A 20,281-nucleotide genomic window follows, 5' to 3' on the forward strand; every position below is an offset into this window, starting at 1 on the left:
GAGTTTTTTGGGTTCATTGAGAACATGGTTGTTGTTCAATAATAAAATTATTCCTCAAAAATACAACTTGCCTAATAATTCTGCACTCCCTGTACATTTATGTAGACAAGCATGGTTGTTTGAGCTAGTCTGAGCATTTCAGAAACTGTTGACCTACTGGGATTATCCCACACAACCGTCTCTAGAGTTTATAGAGAATCATCCAAAAACAGACAAAATATCCAGCCATCAATGCCTTGTTGATGTCAAAGGTCAAATGAGAATGCCCAGAATATTTTAGGTCTGCAGAAGAGCATCTCTGAACATATGCTGACCTTGAAGCAGATGGAAAGGAAACAGGAAATGATCACAGAGAGTCACTTAAATTAGATGTTAGAAAAACATCACCTGGTCTGAGTTTCTTGATTTCTGCAGCAACATTTGGATGGTAGGTTCAGAATGAGGCATAAACAGCATGGAAGCATGAATCCAATCTGCCTTGTAAAACTGACTCAGGCTGCTGGTGTAATAGTGTGGGGGATATGTTCTTGGAACACTTTGGACCCTTTAGTACCAACGTAGCATCGTTTAAACACCACAGCCTACCTACTGTACTGTTGCCAGGTTCATTCATTTATGACCCATCTTCTGATAGCTGCTTCCAGCAGGATAATGAGTCATTAAAAAAAAAAAAAAATGCTGAAAAATGCTAAACGGTGTAGCTGACTAAGAGAAAAACAGGAAGAGTCATTTTTACATACATTGACATTTACTGTGAATGTGTGTAGAATGAAGCCAAATTAGTTTGTTCATTAAGAAAACGTGAGGGAAAGAATCACAGTAAGCCCGACTCTTAATTTCCATTGTTTAATGGTCACAGTTAAAGCACGTGATATAAAATAATATTTACACAGACAATACACACACACCCAACAGTTCCTACTACATAAGCATGCTCCCCCAAAGTAGCAAAACACTTAAAAAAAAAAAGCCACAATTAAAATTAAAAAGGGAGTAAAGTGCATGTATGACACACGTCTCTGTACAGACATTTCTGATAGGCTGCAGAGAAGCTTCACTTGCCAATCACAGGCACGCTCCTAAAAAGTTTACAAAAGACATAAAGATCCATTAAAATAAAATAAAAAGTGCACGCTCACTTGGTAAAGTTGTGCTACACAGTCTCACTCACACAGACACAAACCAGATCTAAAAAAACCAAACAAACAAAAAACAGGGAGATCCTAAAATATCAACAGTCACAATATACAACCTTTACATCCCCAAAGAGAACATAGCCAAAAACTCACAAATATACACTCTGCCTTTAAACCCCAGCACCCTGACCTACTCTCTCTCACACAGTTAAACATAAACAAAACTCTAGTTTGTGTGGCATCTGGAGTGTGAGGAGAGACAGTTTACTGAGTGATGAAGTCAAACGTGTTTCTGATTGAGAAGTACATTCCAGGAACCCGGAGTCGGATGTTTGTGCAGGTCAGATTTGGTTGACTTACTGAGGTATTGTGTAGTTAAAACAAACTAAACAAAAAGCAGGCCTCTTCTCTTTTCATTATGCTCAAATAAACTGGTGAAAACCTGCGTATGCAGCTTACACTGAGGGAAGAGTCAGAGCTTCACGACTGACTTTCACTGGAATTATTCTGTTGCGACGAAGAGTCTCCGTCCAACGACTTTTATGTTCAGGACCAAATCAGCCGGTTTGACAAGCAGGTGTTGGTGTGATTTATTTATTTATATTCTTTCTTTCTTTCTTTCTGCCAACATAGTTACCAGATTATACAAGAGGGACCGTTTTCTCCAGCATAAATGGCACATTTTTCTGAAGAGACGTCAAAGCATGAGAAGAGGGGAAACAGAGGCTACATTCCAGCTAACATTACGTTTGACAGCCAAAAATATCAAGTCCACTAAAGGAGAAACCAGCAACGATGTGATGAGTATGTGCACGCTTGGGTATTATTAACATTTCAAACATGTGACCCATGTACATCTCTGGATGACGTTTTCTTTTCTTTTTTTGTTTTATCTTCTCAAAGTGTTTTATTTCAGTCTCAGTTAACTGGGACTGTCGTAGCCTTGCCGCTTTTCCTGTGCCGAGACCAGATTCCCATATCACGGATTTTTACAGAAGAGGGAAAAAAGAAACTACTAAACACATCCCTTAAGGCAAGAGGCGTCGGCTTGTTTTGCTAAATAAATCCAAAATATGCACTTGACTTTCGTTTCTGACGGGCACGTTATCTCTCTCTCTTTCTCTCATGCACACGTACACAGATGCACACCTGCTGAGGGTTACATGGTGTGGTAAAGGGTGCTAACAGTTCTCTTCTTAAGCCGCCTCAGCGGGTGAGTCCTTCCGTATTGCTGCCTTGTTGTCAGAAGTGTTGGCCCAGGCGAGTGCAGAGATTCTTGGCCAAAGTTTAAAGGCTTTCCACTGTGAGGATTCGGATTTGATGGTGCAGAGACTGCTGAGGTTTCTCCAGCTTTAGGAAGCCTCTGAGTGGTTGTCTCAAGGATCTCTGGCTGCTGGACAGTGGAGGAAGGAGAGTTGTGAACCCGCTGCTTCTTGGATTCGTCGCTGGCTGAATGGAGTGGGTGTTGTGCCGAGGGTGAAGCTACAGTGGAACGGCTAAGTTCCCAGTCACTCAAGTCATTGGCGAGCAGCTCCAAGCAGCCCAGTTTAGCCAGGGAGGCTGAGCGCTTCATCATGGATGGAGGGGTCAGCCCTGCCTGACGAATCCTGGCTTCCACCTCTTGAACCCTCTTCTGGATACTGCCACCTCGCTTCTGCGCCTGACCCAAACACCTGGCCTTGCACTTTCCAGCCATGCTCACCTGCTGCAGGAAGGCACCCAGCTCACACAAAGTCTCCCACGTCTCCCTCTTGAAAATGTCACTGTGGGGTCCTTCTGTGGGACAATCCCAGTCTGTGCCCGACTCGAGCTCAGTGACGCCCTCCAGACACAGGAAGTTCACAGACGCAAAGGGAGAATGGGGAGAGTGGTGGAAAGGAGAAGAGGTAGAGAGCAATCTAGATTCAGCAGGCCAGAGTTTCTGTCCTTTTGTGCTTTTTTCGTTATCCCCAAGGGCCGCCATCGCAGCATGAGTGCCCTCACTTTCAGCTGGTCCAGACTTCCCATCCTCCTTTCCCTCATCCTTGTGCACCGTGTGAACTGCAGATGCCTGTGAGCAAATGGATGCATCGTGGGAAGTAGACAACGTTGCACAATGGATGCTGTGTGGACGCCGGTGAGAGTTGGAGGTACAGCCAGAGAGAGAAGGCGGTGAAGAAGAGAGAGGCGGGGTCTCATGCTCCTGTTTCATTCTTTGCTCCAGCTGCTGTGTAACACGTCGCACCGACCCTCGTGTCCAGTCACTGTAAAGACAGGCGGGGGCCTCCTCTTCCTCCTCTTTCAATTCTGTTTTTATATCCCCAGATTCCTTGTGTGCCAGAACAACACTATCTTCAATTTCCTGCTTCAACTTCCTCACATCCTGATCCTGGGGACCTTGAGGTTCAGTCTGGCTATCAGAGCCAAGAGGCGAAGTCTCTTTGGGCCTCAGCCCTGTGACCTGCACAGGCATTTTCTGGAAAAAAAAAAGAAGATATAATATAAAAGACCATTAATTTAAAAGCACAATGAAAGCATTGCTACAATCACAATGTATTTGTGACAGTTGTGCCACCAGGTGGCGCAACATAGCTTAAGAACCAAAAACCATTCTGAATAAATCTGGTAAGATTGACAGGAACTGTTATGGGTTCAGTTCAGTCCCAAGTATCTTAAATATATATGTAAAAATATTTCATATTTTGTGAGTATCTCACACAAGAGCAGCCTGGAAACAGATCATAACATCCATACATGTGGCTACATTATACACAGCCAACCCGAGCCCACTGCCAGAGCACGGGTGGAGACTATATGCGGCCCAAATCGGGAAATGTTTAGAGTTGTCTGGGAAAGTTTGCTACAAGCATTGTTTACCTTTCTTTTCCCTTCATCCTTCCCCTCACTGGTGGAGACCTCCTGCAGTGGTGGCTGGTTTTCTTTGCCACAACTCTTCAGCTGGTGCGACTGCTGTGCTGCAGTACAGTGAGTTTTCCCATCTAGACTCATCCCCTTAAATTTTTCCCTGGCACTGAAAAAGTTGATGTGGTCTGCAGTGTGGCCGAACACCAGCACATTTTCATGTGGAATGGCACTAGGATAAGTGATAAAATCGTTAGTGGACAGATGTTGGGCTGCCAAACTGTCCAAAGATGAGCCATATGTCTGTTGGGCACAGTCTGGGTTTTTGACAAGCGCTGGGGCAGAGAGGCAGTCGGTTCCAGCCTGCTTTGTGCTTGGGGTTTGTGTTGCGGTAGGCTCAGGCACTGACACAAGCACTGTTTTTACAGAAGGAGAACAGGACAACACCTGTGGCTTTAGAACTCCATCGGCTAGATTTGGAGATGGAGCAGGAGAGTGGGGGAGGTGGTGAAGGGAGGGAGGTGGATGAGGCTGGCCCACCAAAACACTTTGTGCAACAGTCACCTTATCGGTCTTTGGAGGCTCAGGCACCACAGTGGCGGCCCTTGGTTGAGAGACAGGAGGTAACATGGGCCGATTCCCAGAGTCATATACGCCATTGGACAGCGGAGGAGAGAACAGAGACACAGAAGCAGCTGTGGAGTCAGAACAAGGACGGTCCTGCCGGCTGCTCCGACCTACAGCAGAACGAGATGCTCCAGCATGACCTGATGGAGCTGCCGCACCTTTAAAGGAAGAAGAGCTAAGCTGATTGGAATGGATGCCCGTATCTGGCTGACTAGTTGAGTGTGTTGCTTTGCTGCCAGTAGAACTTCCCAGTGATTCCAGCAGTTCTTTTACCGAGGGACCAGTTATGTTGCTGGCTTGGTTGTGGGGATCTGAGCGGCCCAGGCTGTGGGGCTGTGCGTAGGATTTGGAGAGTGGCTCGTGGTGTTCAGACAGATCGCTATCAGAGTGAGAACGCCACAGTTTGTTGTGCCTCTGCTTGCTGCGGAAGAAAGTGAAAATGAAGTAACATATCACTTCTCAGAATTCTTTTGCATGAAATTGACAGAGGAATATTTTTGGGGTTTTGTTTTTTTGTTTTACATTGTTTTATAAGATTTTGATAATGCACTTCTTTCTGCCAGTATCAATATTTGCATTACCATGGATGATGTCTGTGTGTGTGTGTGTGTGTGTGTACCTGGCCATGAGTATTCCCTGATACTCCTCCAACTGTCTCATAAAAGAGGGGTTGGGTTTGGTAACAGTTCGACGCTCTTTGACGTAATCAAAGGCTTTTTTCAAATCCCAGCCGTACTCCTTCATGGCATACGCTATCACTGTGGCCGCAGACCGGCTAATCCCCATTTTACAGTGCACCAGGCACTTGGACCCAGATTTCCTAGGGTAGATATTAAGAATGATTGTCATTCTCGATAGATCTCATTCTTCGCAGGAAAAAAAAGAGAGGATGAAACATCTCAAACTCACTTGGCTCTAGATATAAACTTGTAGGTGTCATTCCAATAGGCTAGCAGGTCAGTGGCCTCCTCATCATACACACGGATGTTGTGGTACTCAAACACACCGGGAAAGAAGTTATCAATCTCCCTTGTTACATTCAGGATGTAATGAACTCTGAGTGACAGAAAGACATGAGCGAGAGGAAAGATGAGCCTTAGATGAGAGAGGGGTATGTAGGTATGTATTGATTTGTAAAACTGAGCTTGTTGGTATAACAGAATGAAGAACTTTTAATTTCATCCTAATAAAGCAAGTTTTAGTTTTTTTGTTCCGAACAGTCAGTTTTGTTGTATTGGGGTTTTTTCCCCCCCTCCGTCCTTACCCACAGTTCTGTAACTCGTCCAGATTGGATGCATTCCACTCAGATCCCTGCAGGAAACAAAAAGGAATCCTCAGACTTGTTCAGCACCTTCCAATAAGCTTTTCATAATGCTGAAGTCGAGTGAGAAGAAATGATTGACATACAGTGAGTTCTCCAAACCCAACAACAGCAAAGTACCTTAAAACTGTGCTGAATTTAAAATTACACAACACTATCTTGCACTTTGTGAGAATCAGATCCGGGATACAGGCGTGGGAGATCAGAAACATTTTATATTCTCTGCTGCTAAAAGCAACAGAGGTGTTTCAGAGGTGAACCTACCAAGAACACGTGGTCAAAGATCTCCGTAGGACTGTCCATCTGGCCCAGAATGACAATCATCTCATTGTCGATGAACTCCTTGAACTCTCGCAGATTGCATGTCATGTGCATTTCCAGCTCTGTTCGGATCTAAAGAACACATCCAGGACAGAAAGAGACACGTGCAGGCAAAATGTAAAGTCACACAATAATGACTAAAAAAATAAATAAATAAATAAATAAAATAGCATGGCATTTTCCGAACATTTTCTTTGACTGGGAGATGCTCGAAGCAGACTCACCTCTTTGCAGGTGACATTCTCAAGATCTTTCTGCATCATGATTTCCCGCAAACTGGCTTTGATCTGACGCTCAGTCAGCTCTCTTTCTGTAGGTCTGTAGAAACATTATGATGGTGGAAGAATATATGAAATAAGTTCATGTCTATCGGTTTTCCACATAGAGAACATATCTGACAAACATCACTTGGCTACTTACACGTCAGAGAAGAGAACTGGAGAGTCGGCACGGTGTGACTGCACGTCCTGCATGGCGTTCCACTCGTTGATGCGGGTCTGGTCGGAGGAGACCCTGCTCTGATAGTAGCTGACCCAGGTGAGGAACAAGCTGCCTGGAAAGTAGTTATGACTACGGGCCACCTCGCAGGCTTTATGGAGTGACTGGAGGGCTGACCTGTCAGGAAAAAAAAACAAAAAACATGACTTCTAAATAAAATGGGAAAAAACAGAAACCAACGAACAATAGAAATATCCACAGCTGTACCAATTATCCAGTATGACTCACCACATGGCTTGCACAGAAACAGGCTTGAATACATGCACCCTGTTGTCAGTTGATACACTGAAACCCCTGTGAGCAGGAACAGAGGAAGTATAGCGAGTTAAAAATCTTAGCGATCTCATGTTTAACGTGTCCTGTGCTGAAGAATTTGCTTACCCGTCTCCATCTAGATGTATTAAGGTGTCGCTCCACAGGGGCAAAACCAGCCCAACAGAACACGAGCTGAGTGGGGAAAAGTTTTCCTGTTATATCTTTAACCAGAACACCAAAACCAGCAGGTACCTAAAATCTCGTGTGTCACTCTCACCCATCTACAGGGCTAAAATCCATTCCTAGCACCACGCTCTCCTCCGTGTCCTGCCGACCATTGGTTGAGACCACCACCATGTAGCGGGTGATCTGAGCATGTGCGCTCTCCAAACGAACCGCCTAGAGAAGGAAAAAATAAAACAAAACGCAGTTTGTGGCTTGACAGTTAAATAAAATCAGTGAGACTTTTATTTGTGTTTTTATGGGTACCCACCAGTTTGATGTTGTCCTCTGGTCTGAGGAGAGTAAACATCGTCTGTAGGTGCTGCTGGATATCTCCTGGCAAGATGAAAGTAACGCATACATGACGCAAGATGGCAAAAGTTAAACAGTTAAACAGTCAGTGGCTGCTGAGGGGGAATTTTCACCTCACCTGCATGTTTGCTGCGCAGCTGGGAGAAACGGGAGGCAGACGAAGAAGTGGAGCCATTTCCTCGAGGCAAGAACAGAGCAGCTCCCTTAACGGTCAGGAAACTTTCACTGATGCTGCACAAAGACAGAAAAGATTGAACGGTGAGCAATATCCACCCACACATCTATCACAAAACTCATCCTTGGAAGACTTTACAGCTTTTACTGACTTTTTGTTAAGTTTCTCCAAGGTCCACTGACAGAAAGCGCAAAGAGCAGAACTTTTGACACTTTATTATTTTCAGGCATTTTCAATAAAAATTCTAATTTGTAGCTTCTCAAATGTGTGGATTTTGAGTCCGTCTCCATCATTTGAAAAGTACATTATCCTGGAATGTTGCACAGAATGAAGCAACAGAAATCATTTTGGCTGATGGAAATTTATGACAAGCATTTTTTCATAAATTTATGTGAATTAATGAGTTATGTTGGTCTGAACTGTTACAGTGGTGACATACAGACATAAACACACTTGTTTCATTATGCTGATTTTTATTCCCCCAAATGTAAAAGAGGAAGAAAGAAAAACAAAAAGTGGAATATAAAGTACGGGTGACTTTGTAGTATTAAAGTTGAATGCATTTCAATAGTAGTTATTCAGTTCAATGCTTTCTTAGAAAACACTCATATTTTCCAAAACAACACAATAATGGGACAATTTCTGATTAAGATGGCAGTCCCAGCTAAGCTTCTTCGTGGTCTGAACAACAGACTTACGTAATGGACTTAAGATATCTGACGCCCGCCTATTATTCTGCTATTATTATAAGCAGTATTATTGTCATTATTATTATTACTACTACACACAGGCTTTGTCCCTCACAATGTGAGCTAGAAAGACAAAGTCTCATTGTCTTCTGTGATGATGAGTAAAAGCAAAATCACCAGTAACACCAGCGATCGCTGACTAATTTGTCACTCCATCTGGGCAGCAAGTTTAAATATAGGCTTGAGCTAAGGAAAGACCGTCAAAGACAGGAAGTCATGTTGTTGTTGTCTGCTGTGATGATGCGGGAGGAAAGGAAACAAAGGCAAAGGAGGATAAACCTGCAATGGACAGCAGTCATTAGTGAAGTGACAATTATGGCAAACTAAGCAAACTTTCATGCAAGTTTCCAAGTTAGAAAAAGTGGATGTTAAGAGTCTCTGACACCCACGCTGACTTGCACACACCCAATTTTCTTCATGACATGACGTACAGAACACTGGACAAATATCTGCGCGAGCATAGTGCATCCTAGTTAACCTTTTATATTGAAAAAAGCCATTGATCAACAAAAATCAAGAAGTGAATGCATTGGAATCACTGAAAACGCTGACAAATAAGTCCTTCTGTTGATGCACTGTGCTGCAGGCAGACCAAGAATATGTCAGAGGCAATACAATGCCAGAGAGGACAGAGGCTGACAGCTGGGCTTGCACACAGACTCACACAAGCAAACACTAGACAGATGTCTAACTCAAGTGCTAATGAAGTGTTTGTGCAAATTATATCTTGACATGCTTCTTCCAAGCCATAAATTTCCAATTAAATGCAAGTGTCGTTCCGTGGCTTTCACACTGAAGACAAAATAATCACATCCCCTGATTCTGCTGAAGGTACATCGTGTGCCTTGCTCTGCTGTGCCCCCCCTCAGGATGCATTTAAGGAACAGCTAAAGGTGGGTGGAGAGAAGTGCATCCTAGCAGATGAGTAAAAGCATCTGGCAGATATCTCAAAAAGGAAGCAAAGGGAAGGAAACCTGTTCCTGCAGCCACTCGTTCAGCTGCTGTGCTGCTATATCCTTCTTATGAAGTCATTAAGAGAAAAAACACATGTTCATACAGGTGCACACTAAGTCTATGCTGAAGTTTGGAGTAGACCATTACCATGGCACTGCAGGCAATATAATAATTCATGTAGTGTTATCGTTACTATAAGCAAGAAAAGCTCCGGACTGTGAGCACGGCAACTTACAGCTGATAAATTTCCACCTGAGAGATCACAGAGTTCTCGGTAAAATACGGTCTGATCTTCACCCCGCAGCAGGCGCAGAAGCAGCCGGCCGACGAGCTCCGCGGGGCGGTCACAACGCCGGGAGGCATCGCTGCTCCCGGAGTGCGGGCAGGGCGCGCGGAGACGACAGTCGACGATGTGCGAAGTAAAGTTGTGAAGACGCAGAAGCTCTGCTCTAAGACCACACGGTGCTTCGTTTTTATTCAATTTTTTTTTTATCGCAGATTTAGAAAATTAGCTCTAAACCGACAGATTTCATAGAGCGGAACAATCTAATATTATAAAGCGACAAAGCACTAACATATTTAAGAGCGCCTGTGACAGAGCAGGTGCCTCAGAACATCTGATCCATGGTCTGCTGTTTGAAGTGTCTGCAGCAGGCTGCGGTAAATCCTGCCGCTGAGGGGGAGGAGACACACATGGTCCAATCCGTGACAACAGCAGTCTGAGGAAGACTACGAGGAATTATTGGAGACATGGTGAAAGTGTGCAAGAAAGACAGCCACAAGTACCCGGATAAAAGTGTTTAACTGTCAGAATGGCAGTCGGTGGCATTCCTATATGCTTTACAACAGCCTCGAGACGTCACTGAAATTCCTCACGCTGTTCCTGGGTCACCATGTTTTTCCACGTAACACGCAGAAGGAAGTGGCTGCTTTAAAATGATGCCTCATGCACATTTTAAAAACGCCAAATGTAAGAATAACAAATAATGACAATTTCCAGCTGTGTCAACATAACGAATAAGAGAGCTAGACGCTACATAAAAACTCTCCATAATTAAAACATTTTTTCTTTTTAAAATGTGGATGTGCCTATGTGTCTGGCTGACAGCCTGAATGAAAAACTGACCAAGCAATCCCAGAAAGCATGACTTTAGAGAGGCACCCCCCCCCCCCCCCCACCCCCCCCCCCCCCCCACACACACACACACACACACACACACACACACACACACACACTTTGAGCTGCTTATCAGCACCTTAACAACACCACAGTATTTTCTCATTTTCTCCACAACAACATCTGAGAGGAAATGTTTTTCTGTTCATAGGCTAGTACAATCTTTAACAGTAATGAATTTTTGCTTCTTCTTAAGGTAACAAACCCATAAAAAAAAGGGTAGAAAGCTTTTAAGCAAGGTTGATAGGTTCAATTGTTATATTAGACAGGGGTATTTCAAAATCAGTACACCCCTAGTTCTTATAACCATAACCTGACACTGAATGTGTATCCAGCAACAGCATGACAACAACAACAACAGAAAAAAAGAGATTGAGAAACCTGGAAGGAAATTTCAGGCTGCCTGTGAACTAAGTAGAAACTTGACCTTAGACTTGGTTGTGCTGCTTGTTGATCTCTTGTGGTTTCAATTACAAACTAAGGGTAACTATTTGGCCACCAGCTGACTGCCAGTTTATATCCTGGGATAAACAACTGCAGTGTGGTGTTTTTCCTCTTAGGTCGACCTGTGTCTCTGACCCAAGAGGCAACCGATGAACTGGGCTGATGAGCTCAATGAAGCTACAGATTTTGACCTCGTCTGAGAGATCCTTACAAAGAGAAAAGCGTTTATTTATTAGACTGCAGAGTCACATGTGGTTAAATGTATCACAGCATGAACAATAAATGGTGTAACAGTACAGTCAAGCTTTAAGTAGATAAAGAATAAGCAGTGATCTATAAAGCAGGAGAAGGGATGGGAAGTGGGATCCTTTTACAAATTGAATGAATTATTTTGTAACTTGTTTAAATTCAATTTGATCCAAAATTCATCTTAAGTCATGTTATATTGTAAAGCAATGATGTGACATCTGACTGCGTATCTAATCTTACCCATTTTCTGTCACTCCTGGCAGTTGCAAACTGATAATGATGTGAAATTTTTGCAGACCTGAGTCACATGTGAGCGTTTTTTCCCCTGCTCAGTGGTCAGACTCAGAGATAATGAAGCAGGTGTGGTTTTCCTGAACATATCAATAAGGGAACTGATAAAGATCAGAGCTATAAGCAGAACAGATAATGATACAGGTATCTAAAAACTTACCAGTTTCTAAGCAGAGGCAGACACATGTTACAAACAATCACAGGGAGGCCTTCCTCATCAACTAATAACAGCTTAACCTGACAGCCACTTTTCCACTCTCCCTCTCATCTCCCTGTTGGCCTCTCACATCGACCCCTTCAAAATCCCTACCACCTCCCTCCTTACTTTAACCGGTGTTATTGATTAGGGAAAGATCTGTGGCATCTTCTTGTAAGGGCGCTGGAGGGATAGCTAAGAATAATCACGGGGTTGTTCATTCCCACCTTTGGGATTTACAGACTCTCAGCAACCCACATGTTTATGTGTGAGATGTTGAACCCATCTCTCAAGTTCCACCTGGCTATTCTCCCCCTTTGACTGCTGAAATTCAAACCATCCAATAGCAAGTGGCGAATGCCAGGATGTAGTTTTTACATGTAGACACCAGACACTCTGCTGCTCTCATGTTTCCAAACATGCAAACACAGACAGTCACCTTAGTGATCGCAGCTTCACCTTGTGTATACATTCACACACCCAGACTTTACAGTATTGCTTTGAATCACACATAACCTGTTAAACATCTGCGATGAGCATCACACACCAACAAGAAGTCTAATAAATCAGCCTGTTAGCATGACTACAGTATATCTGAATTACACAAGAATGAATACAAATCTGTAGAGGCACACAAATGTATAAATGTAGCACAAATGGAAATGAGTCCCATTCAGACATATAATCCTTTGTTCCACTTTTCCCCTCCTCTGACTACAGAACTACGAGATTATAAGAGATCAGAAATACTCTCCGATTGTAGTCATAATAAATAACCTCTCTTTCTCCTAATTTCCCCTCTGCATGGTCCGCCAGTGATGTTGCTGCTTTTTGCTGATGTCACCAACTTGCTGATGTCACTGGCTTTAATCAGCAGCACTGCAGTGGGGCTTGCTTACGCAGGCGGCCGCGCTGCCTCACTGAAGCCTTATTCCAGTTTGAATGAATCTCACTACCTGTGTCAGAGATGAGCTCTGCTGCAGCTGCTGACTTGTACGGCGCAGCGGGCACAGACGTCAGCAGCGGGGAGGGGGGAAAACGAACAGACTGCCTCTGAGACTTTGGGAACGTGAATTCAGTGGACAGGCTCAGCTTTAGTGAATGGCTGCTGGAATTGTGAATATGCAACATGCAGCTTGAACTTAAAGAAACAGTGAAATGAAAAATGCACACAGCATCAGTTTATTTTTTCCTTTTGCTATACCCTACATGTGTGTTAATTTCTTTACTTTTGAAAATAATTCTCGTCTTTTACCTTCAACTAAAACACAGAAATATGACTTTAATAAGACTCGGCTAGAACTCATTAATAGTTACACTGATTTTTATACAATTAAATGATCTGACAGTGTGGGTGAAGGAGACATGGACAGCTGGGGAAAAAAATCTCTCTACAGATACTTAAAAGGTGTATTTAATAATCTAGCTTGGAAGCAATTTTAGAAACAGCCCTTACAGGGGCTCACTTTTATTTCAGATGCTGAAAATAGTCTTATTTCTGCAAAGATTTTAAAGCAAAACAACAAAGGAAAAAAAAGAAAATGAACTCAAAGAACTCTCTCTTTATTACAGTATTCTTTGCCCAAACTAACAATCATACTGGGAACAGGCTCACTTATTCCTACACATCATGCCCTTTCTCATGACCTCTCTAGGATATATCAGAGACTGTGTATTTATGCAGCAGATTGAGGGCTTTCCGTTGGTCTGATGTATGAAATCAGCGACTGTGGAACTCATTAGTTTAAAATTGAATTTGTGAACAAGATTTGACAATTTAACTGAAGAAGATACAAAGTGTCAGTCATATCATTGCGTCAGTGAAAAAGACTGTTGCATACTAATGCCCTCACTCAAAGTCTCACGTAGAAGATACATTCCAAGTAAATCAAAGACAAAATGTTTGGTTTTTTATATATTAAAACAATCCTGACACAAGCCACAAATTTTCTGCACTTGATTTTTGTGATACAGTTTATATGCAAGTTTCTCCATCTACCTTAAAACTTCTTGAGTCTGTATCACAGTGCATTGTGATTTACCACAGGTCATTTTTTTTGCCTAACATTGTCTATTATATAAAAAGTTGGATTGTGCACCTTAGCTAATAGGAGAGAGCAGCATGTGTTTATTTAAAAAACTTTATTGCAAAGACTGTGGGCTTGCCTCCACTCTGATTACATTTAAACATAGTGCTAACACTGACAGGTCACAGGAGTTTTAAAACATTAGATGCACCTCCTATTCAAACTGAACTTGGGAAAAAAGTGAAATTTAATACTTTGCTGCCTTCAAATGAAACATCTACAAAAACAAAACTAAAAAGATCCACTCTCTAATTATCTGCAACACCCCTTGCACATGCATTTCTTAATTTATGAACATGTATTCTTGTGTTTCTTAATTTTTGGATATGATATGATTTTTTTTGTACACAAGGAATGAATAATAATAATCCTGTAACTGATAATATCATGTCATGATTATATCCATTCATTCTATTCATTCGCTTCCGCTTATCCTTTCCAGAGTCGCGGCTGGTGCTGGAGCCTATCCCAGCTGTCATAGGGCGAGAGGCGGGGTACACCCTGGACAGGTCGCCAGTCTGTCGCAGGGCCAACACATAGAGACACAGACAACCATTCGCATTCGCATTCACTCACAGATTCACACCTATGGGCAATTTAGATTGACCTATCCCCACTAACTGCATGTTTTTGGACTGTGGGAGGAAGCCGGAATACCCGGAGAGAACCCACGCAAACACGGGGAGAACATGCAAACTCCACACAGGAAGACTGATGGTGGAATTGAACTCAGGACCTTCTTGCTGTGCAGCAACAGTGCTGATCACCGTGCCACCCTGCTGATTATATCCAATAAACAAGTATTACAAAATCTGCATTGGTATCAGCTCTAAAAAGAAGTTCAAGACTTTCAGTTTTAGTGACCTACAACCCAGAGCAAATGATCTGCCTAGGAATACAAATAAAGCTTAACCAAATTTTAACATCTAATAACAGCTCAGAGGTCAAACAACTACTATATCAAATATATCATCTTGGCCCAGAACATCCCCGCTTATAATGCACCCAAACCTGTAATCGAGCTGTGAACTGGGTATTAAAAACACTACAGGCGTTCCCCTCTGGGGGACAATATCACAAAGCTTCACAATGATAATAAAAAAGAGCTTTGAGGTTACTTTGAAGTCAAGACAAAGTAAGGCTATTCATTCAGCTTCACCTTTTTTTTTTAAAATATGCTGCACTGGAAAATATGTGTAGGCATGGTAATGTAAAACAACATGCATCACAGGATCCCTGATTTCCATTAAAATATCACACTTATCCAGTTGTGTAAAGAATAAAAGAGAGAAAAATAATAACATTCATTTTAGGAGCTAACTCGGAGTGATATTCGATCATGTACCTGTCTCTGTGCACACAAACATGCACACAGCAAGCACAGATTTCAGTCGCAGCTGCACAAACACAGACAAATCTCAGCTGGATGATGAAGAGCTCCGATGACCAAACAGACACAGAGACTTTGGGAGTGGTTACCAATCTGCCCGTGGATCAACAGTGCAGTTCCCCTGACCCACATAGCAAGTTACTCACAGAGATACTGCTGCCCTCTAATGGGCTGTCTGCAAGCCACTGTTTATTATCTCATTCAGTGCGTGATTTCAAGATTATTAAAGGGCCAAACATAACAGAGGAGACCTAAAAGTGTTCAGTGGCAGAACAAATAAACACAACGGGCAGTGGAAGGAAGTAGCCAATTATCAGGGGACGAAAACCAGTTGCAAGTGTGGCTGAATGAAACTGGATTAACCAGAATTCCAACTCTTAAGTAATAAGGGACAGCAGTGGATGTGATGCGATGATGACACAGTACAGGAGCCCTTTTTCAAGTCACAGCAGTATAGAAAGGCAGTCCTGCAGCGTCAGACACATTTTATGATTATTTATTATCTGGGTATTTGGGAAAAGCCTTTTTTTCCTCCCACTTTGTGCGGATCAGGTCAGATCAGGTGAGAGGTCATGGGTAACAACCTAACATGCCCCGTGTTATGAACTGGCTTTTTTTGAGACTGAGAACATACATATCCAGTGGATTTCTGGTCCAGTGAACCAAATGCTTTCAAGTTTAACACACAGAGCTCAATGTGTGTCGCTATCTTACCTCCTCGGCTGAGAGCGGCGGTCATCCTCCCCGCTACCTGACTCCTGGGGAGATAAAATAAGAAAAATACAACTGAGAACAAGAGAAATGCAACAGCCAACATATAAGAGTGCAGTCAGAGCCAATATCAGCAGTGTCAACTCTTCTTCTTTTCTAAATAAGGAAATAATATTTTATACACCGAATTGCCAAAAAGCATCCAATCCACAATTTTGCACAAAAACGTAATTTTGGCATTTTTATATTAGATTCCCAACTTCTAAAAGAAAAGTGCCATTTAAAAAAAAAAGAAAGAAAGAAAGAAAGAAATCACAGGAAAGCCCATCTTTAAATAGAGAAAACGTCACCATAAACAAATTTAGTAAAAACTCAAATGAGCTCTCAATTCATGCAAACAAATGGTAAACGAGAACAGAAAGGAAATCCCACTGTCCTATTTTGGGTAACAAAGACTAACTTGCATATTTCCATGTTCACACACACATTAAAGGCACAAGCAACACTGCCTGACCTGACAGACACGAGACAGAGAGAGAGAGAGAGAGAGAGAGACAGAGACAGAGAGAGAGAGAGAGAGAGAGAGAGAGCGCTTTAACTCAATTTACACACTCTCCAGGAAAATGACCTCAGTCTGTTTTTAAGGTGTGGCTGGACAGGGAATAACACAATCTCTCTGTCTCTCTCGGCTCACATACACGAACATGAAGACATGAAGAGACAAAAAGAAACATTTAAATCCGAAAGTTGTGGAAAACAAAAATGTGCCAAACGTGGATGTTAAGGCTCAGTGGCTGATAAAATACCTGGCCCTTATCTTGTAATGCTTGTACTTATCTTGTTTACACCCTGTGTGAGCTTAACTAGCCTTTAATGACATTAACATCACACAAAAGTAGATTAAAGGTATATATATTTTAATAATAATAAACACATACAGGGCTACTTCAGGGGGGTCTAGCCTGATTGGAGATCACAAAAAAAATTAATACAGCCAGTAGATAATTTATGCAGTGTCAGTGTGAGAAGGAAGTATAGAACTGTAAAGTTTGGTTCAAGTTATCATATACTGCCAGGTCTTGTGACACTGCTGTGGATCCAGTTAAGTGCAATAACTGCTAAAGGTGGTTCCCAGCTCCTTTAAGCCACAGTGTCCAAAGCAGATTTCCATTGTGGGCTTTCAGAATAAAGATATTTAAAACAGATCCTGTGCAATTAAAAGCAACTCATGTAAACAACCTGATGCTGGAGTAATGGTGTCACAGAAAGTTTCTGCTCCACACGATTCTTTCTTGGTACAGTTTCACTAAGAAACTATTGGTTGGATTGCTAGATGGTGTGCTAGACAACAAAGCGACATAATTAGAACCTCGCTAACTCTTAGTGCTGAACATTTGAGTAATTGGCCTTTTGGAAATGATACTATTAAAATATCTACTGCTGCAAAGATTACAATCATACTGATTTTATTGAGAAACTTTAAAAATTCAAAGCACCTAGTTGTACATGTTATTGAAAACTGAGAACAGGTTAGGGCAGGGGTGCCAAAAATAAGGCCCAGGAGCCTAAACTGGCCCAGCAAAGACTCTAAAGTGGTCCACTGGACGGCTTTGGAAAAAGTGAAGGAGGGCAAAATCTTTGAACTTTAAAGTGTACTTTTAGTTTTTCCAGCTTTCTCCTCTACGGCTATTCATCCTACACCAAAGTAATTAATTAACAGATAAACAACTAAACAAAAAAATGTTCCTGTATGCAAAATGGTTTTTTATAAGTCAGCACCTGAACTACATTTATTTTCTAAAATTTAATCTCAAAGAGACCTGGGATGTATAAACACTGATAAAACCTGTTGAAACTCGGGTACTAAATGTGTAGTTAAACTTCTTTACATTGACAAAAAGGGGAATTTAATTCTATGGTTGTATGTTGCCTTTGATGTAAAATGAGCTTGACATAACGGAGTATGCAGTAGGAGGGGAAAATGCATTGATGCATTTGTAATATCAACTTTAGTACAGCAGATTAGACAAAGTTTCTGTTACTGTTCTTTGTCCTACAGTACGATATAACATCTAGTGTTTGTTTAGATTGGAAAACACACAGACTTTGCATATTTTGCATATGTATGAAAATGATTGATTTTTTTTCCAAAGCTTATGGAAATGTCAAGCCTGAACATGCGGTCTGGGCAGGGATCTGCATGTCCAGAGATCAGTCTGTGCTTACGTGTTACAGCCAAGATGATCACAATGCAAAAGTGCTTCTACCGTAAAATGAACATGTGTGTATGTGTGTGCTCTGCCTGTAAACGCAGCGAGCAGATACATTCACTCCACATAGGGTGCAAGCTAATATAAAGGGAGGAAGAGTGCTAGTAGACATGTCGCACACAGACAGACACGTCACCCCCCCCCCCCACCCACCCCCTCCACGCACACACACTCACACACACGGGGAGGTGAGAAAAAAAAAAGCACAGGAAGCCGTAAGTGTCTGTACAATTTGCTACCAAAATATGTATGTGGCTTACAACTTGATAGCACATTTCCACTACAAAAAGCTTCATACACTTCACAACCACTGCCCTATTTACCTTCCTAAAAATCACACGTGCTTACTTTTACAGCACACACTCATTCCTCAATTCACCATCACTTCTTGAAAGACAGACACTTTAGCAGACAAGACTCCTTGCTATTTGTTGCTCAGTGATAAGACATAAAAGCTCCTTCAACTACATTTCATCCTGGATGACAAATTACCTAAGAAATATGTGTACATAGCACGAAGGTTATCATTATGCCTACTCACAGAACCTGTTTGCTCTGAGCTATAAGGTAAAGGGTCCCTCTAAAGAAATTCCATGACTGACAAAGTTTGTGGAAAAATAGCTTGATTGTAGTTGAGATTTGGGGCAAAGCTGGGAGGAGGGGAAAAAATACACAGTTCATCTAATCTTCTCCTGGGTCCAAGTAGCAACTTAACAAGGGAAATTGCTTTCCCCTACTGTGCTCCGTCTTGGAGTAAGCACACACTCTGAATCTACGTTAAAGGCTGTACAGTAAGCCAAGGAATTCGCCTTAATGTGTAATTTAATCCGTAAACACTATATGACAATGCAACATACACTGGGAAGTTAATATAGGTCAACTTTTTCACATAATGTCAATAAAACACACACACAGAAGTGTGAAACAGATAACATTTTAATGGTAAACAGAGTGTGCTTGTATATTACTTCCTCTGTTTCTGCCTGTCTGATGGGGTTCCCTGTTTCTGTAGAAACCAGACAAGCAAAGGGAGTAGCAACAGGAAAACCACCTGCTCCTCTGCTTTGCATTGGGTACACTCCTGCCTTCAGTAAACGCACACACACACAAGCAGACAGACAGACAGACAGGAAGAGAGAGGCAGACACATAGAAGGCATTCAGACAGAGAGACAGTCTGGGTACGTGACAGACCCGCAGAGAAAAAGAAAAGACGCGTCCACAGCCTCGTTTACATACAAGGCAGGACACTGCACCAGTGTTGTAAGAATAAATACCTGCACTCACGCGTGTCACTTGACAAATACCAACGCGACTACTTCAGTGTATGCAGGTAAAAACCATTACATAATAACAGACATGACTTGTTGTCACACCATCGCTGAAAGTTTCTCTATTCTGGATACTGTAAAAGCAACTAACTGCCAGTTGAGCGTTTACAGTACCGGAAATGTACATACAATGAGCATATAAGCAGCGGTGTGCATTAAAACAAAAGGTGCTGTCATTTTCTTTCAAGTTAACCCTTTTATTGTATATAAGAAGAAATAAGAAGATATTTTCAGGTTAACCTAGCAGCTAGTAGCGACTAATACTGTAACTGAAAATGATGGGTAGCTATATGTCACGCATGCGCAGCAGCACAAAGGCAAGGCAGTTGGGTGACAGTGAGCAGCCGACAAAAAAGACAGCCAAAAATGTAGCCTCAAGTAGCCCTCCGTATCGAGGAGATGTTAGTTTGGTGGAGGCGGTAGAAGGAGTAGAGGAGGCTTCAGGGAAAAGCGGTTCTTACCGAAACGCAGGGGCTGGAGCTGGTGCTGGGGGTCGGTGAACGCTGCACGGTAACCAGCGCCATTCAGCGACCGGGAAGCGGACACCTGAGAAGAAGCGACGGCGGAGACACGAGCATAATTGTGTTGTGAGGGCGAAAGCCCAGTTGAACCTGACTTTTTGATCTTCTCTCCTTTAACCCCCCTCCCTCTCTTTCCCTGTGATCGTACACTGTTTGACTACTCCCCGGCTGTTTCCTCTGTAAGCGCCACCTGCGCATGCGCAA

At 42.5% G+C, this 20,281-nt stretch overlaps 1 protein-coding gene across 2 annotated transcripts; it reads right to left on the bottom strand.

Moving 5' to 3' along the window:
• Positions 1 to 832: 832 nt before the first annotated feature.
• Positions 833 to 20,281, bottom strand: ssh2b (slingshot protein phosphatase 2b). Of its 2 annotated transcripts, XM_005946790.2 has the most exons (15): positions 20,018 to 20,281; positions 15,960 to 16,003; positions 7,652 to 7,764; positions 7,493 to 7,557; positions 7,277 to 7,398; positions 7,126 to 7,191; positions 6,973 to 7,038; positions 6,667 to 6,861; positions 6,471 to 6,564; positions 6,190 to 6,318; positions 5,869 to 5,915; positions 5,514 to 5,660; positions 5,224 to 5,424; positions 3,993 to 5,025; positions 833 to 3,591 (listed from the first exon to the last, which is right to left on the bottom strand). In XM_005946790.2, exons 1-15 carry the CDS (start codon positions 20,078 to 20,080, stop codon positions 2,296 to 2,298), a joined length of 3,681 nt encoding a protein of 1,226 aa, XP_005946852.1. In that variant the 5' UTR covers positions 20,081 to 20,281; the 3' UTR covers positions 833 to 2,295. The 2 variants fall into 2 exon arrangements, with proteins under 2 accessions (XP_005946852.1, XP_005946851.1); XM_005946789.2 differs by lacking the exons at positions 15,960 to 16,003; positions 20,018 to 20,281 and adding an exon at positions 9,647 to 10,549.

The sequence above is a fragment of the Haplochromis burtoni genome, unplaced genomic scaffold, assembly GCF_018398535.1.
Source record: "Haplochromis burtoni strain Fernald_Lab_line unplaced genomic scaffold, NCSU_Asbu1 Contig_493, whole genome shotgun sequence".
In the NCBI taxonomy this organism is placed as follows: domain Eukaryota; kingdom Metazoa; phylum Chordata; class Actinopteri; order Cichliformes; family Cichlidae; genus Haplochromis; species Haplochromis burtoni.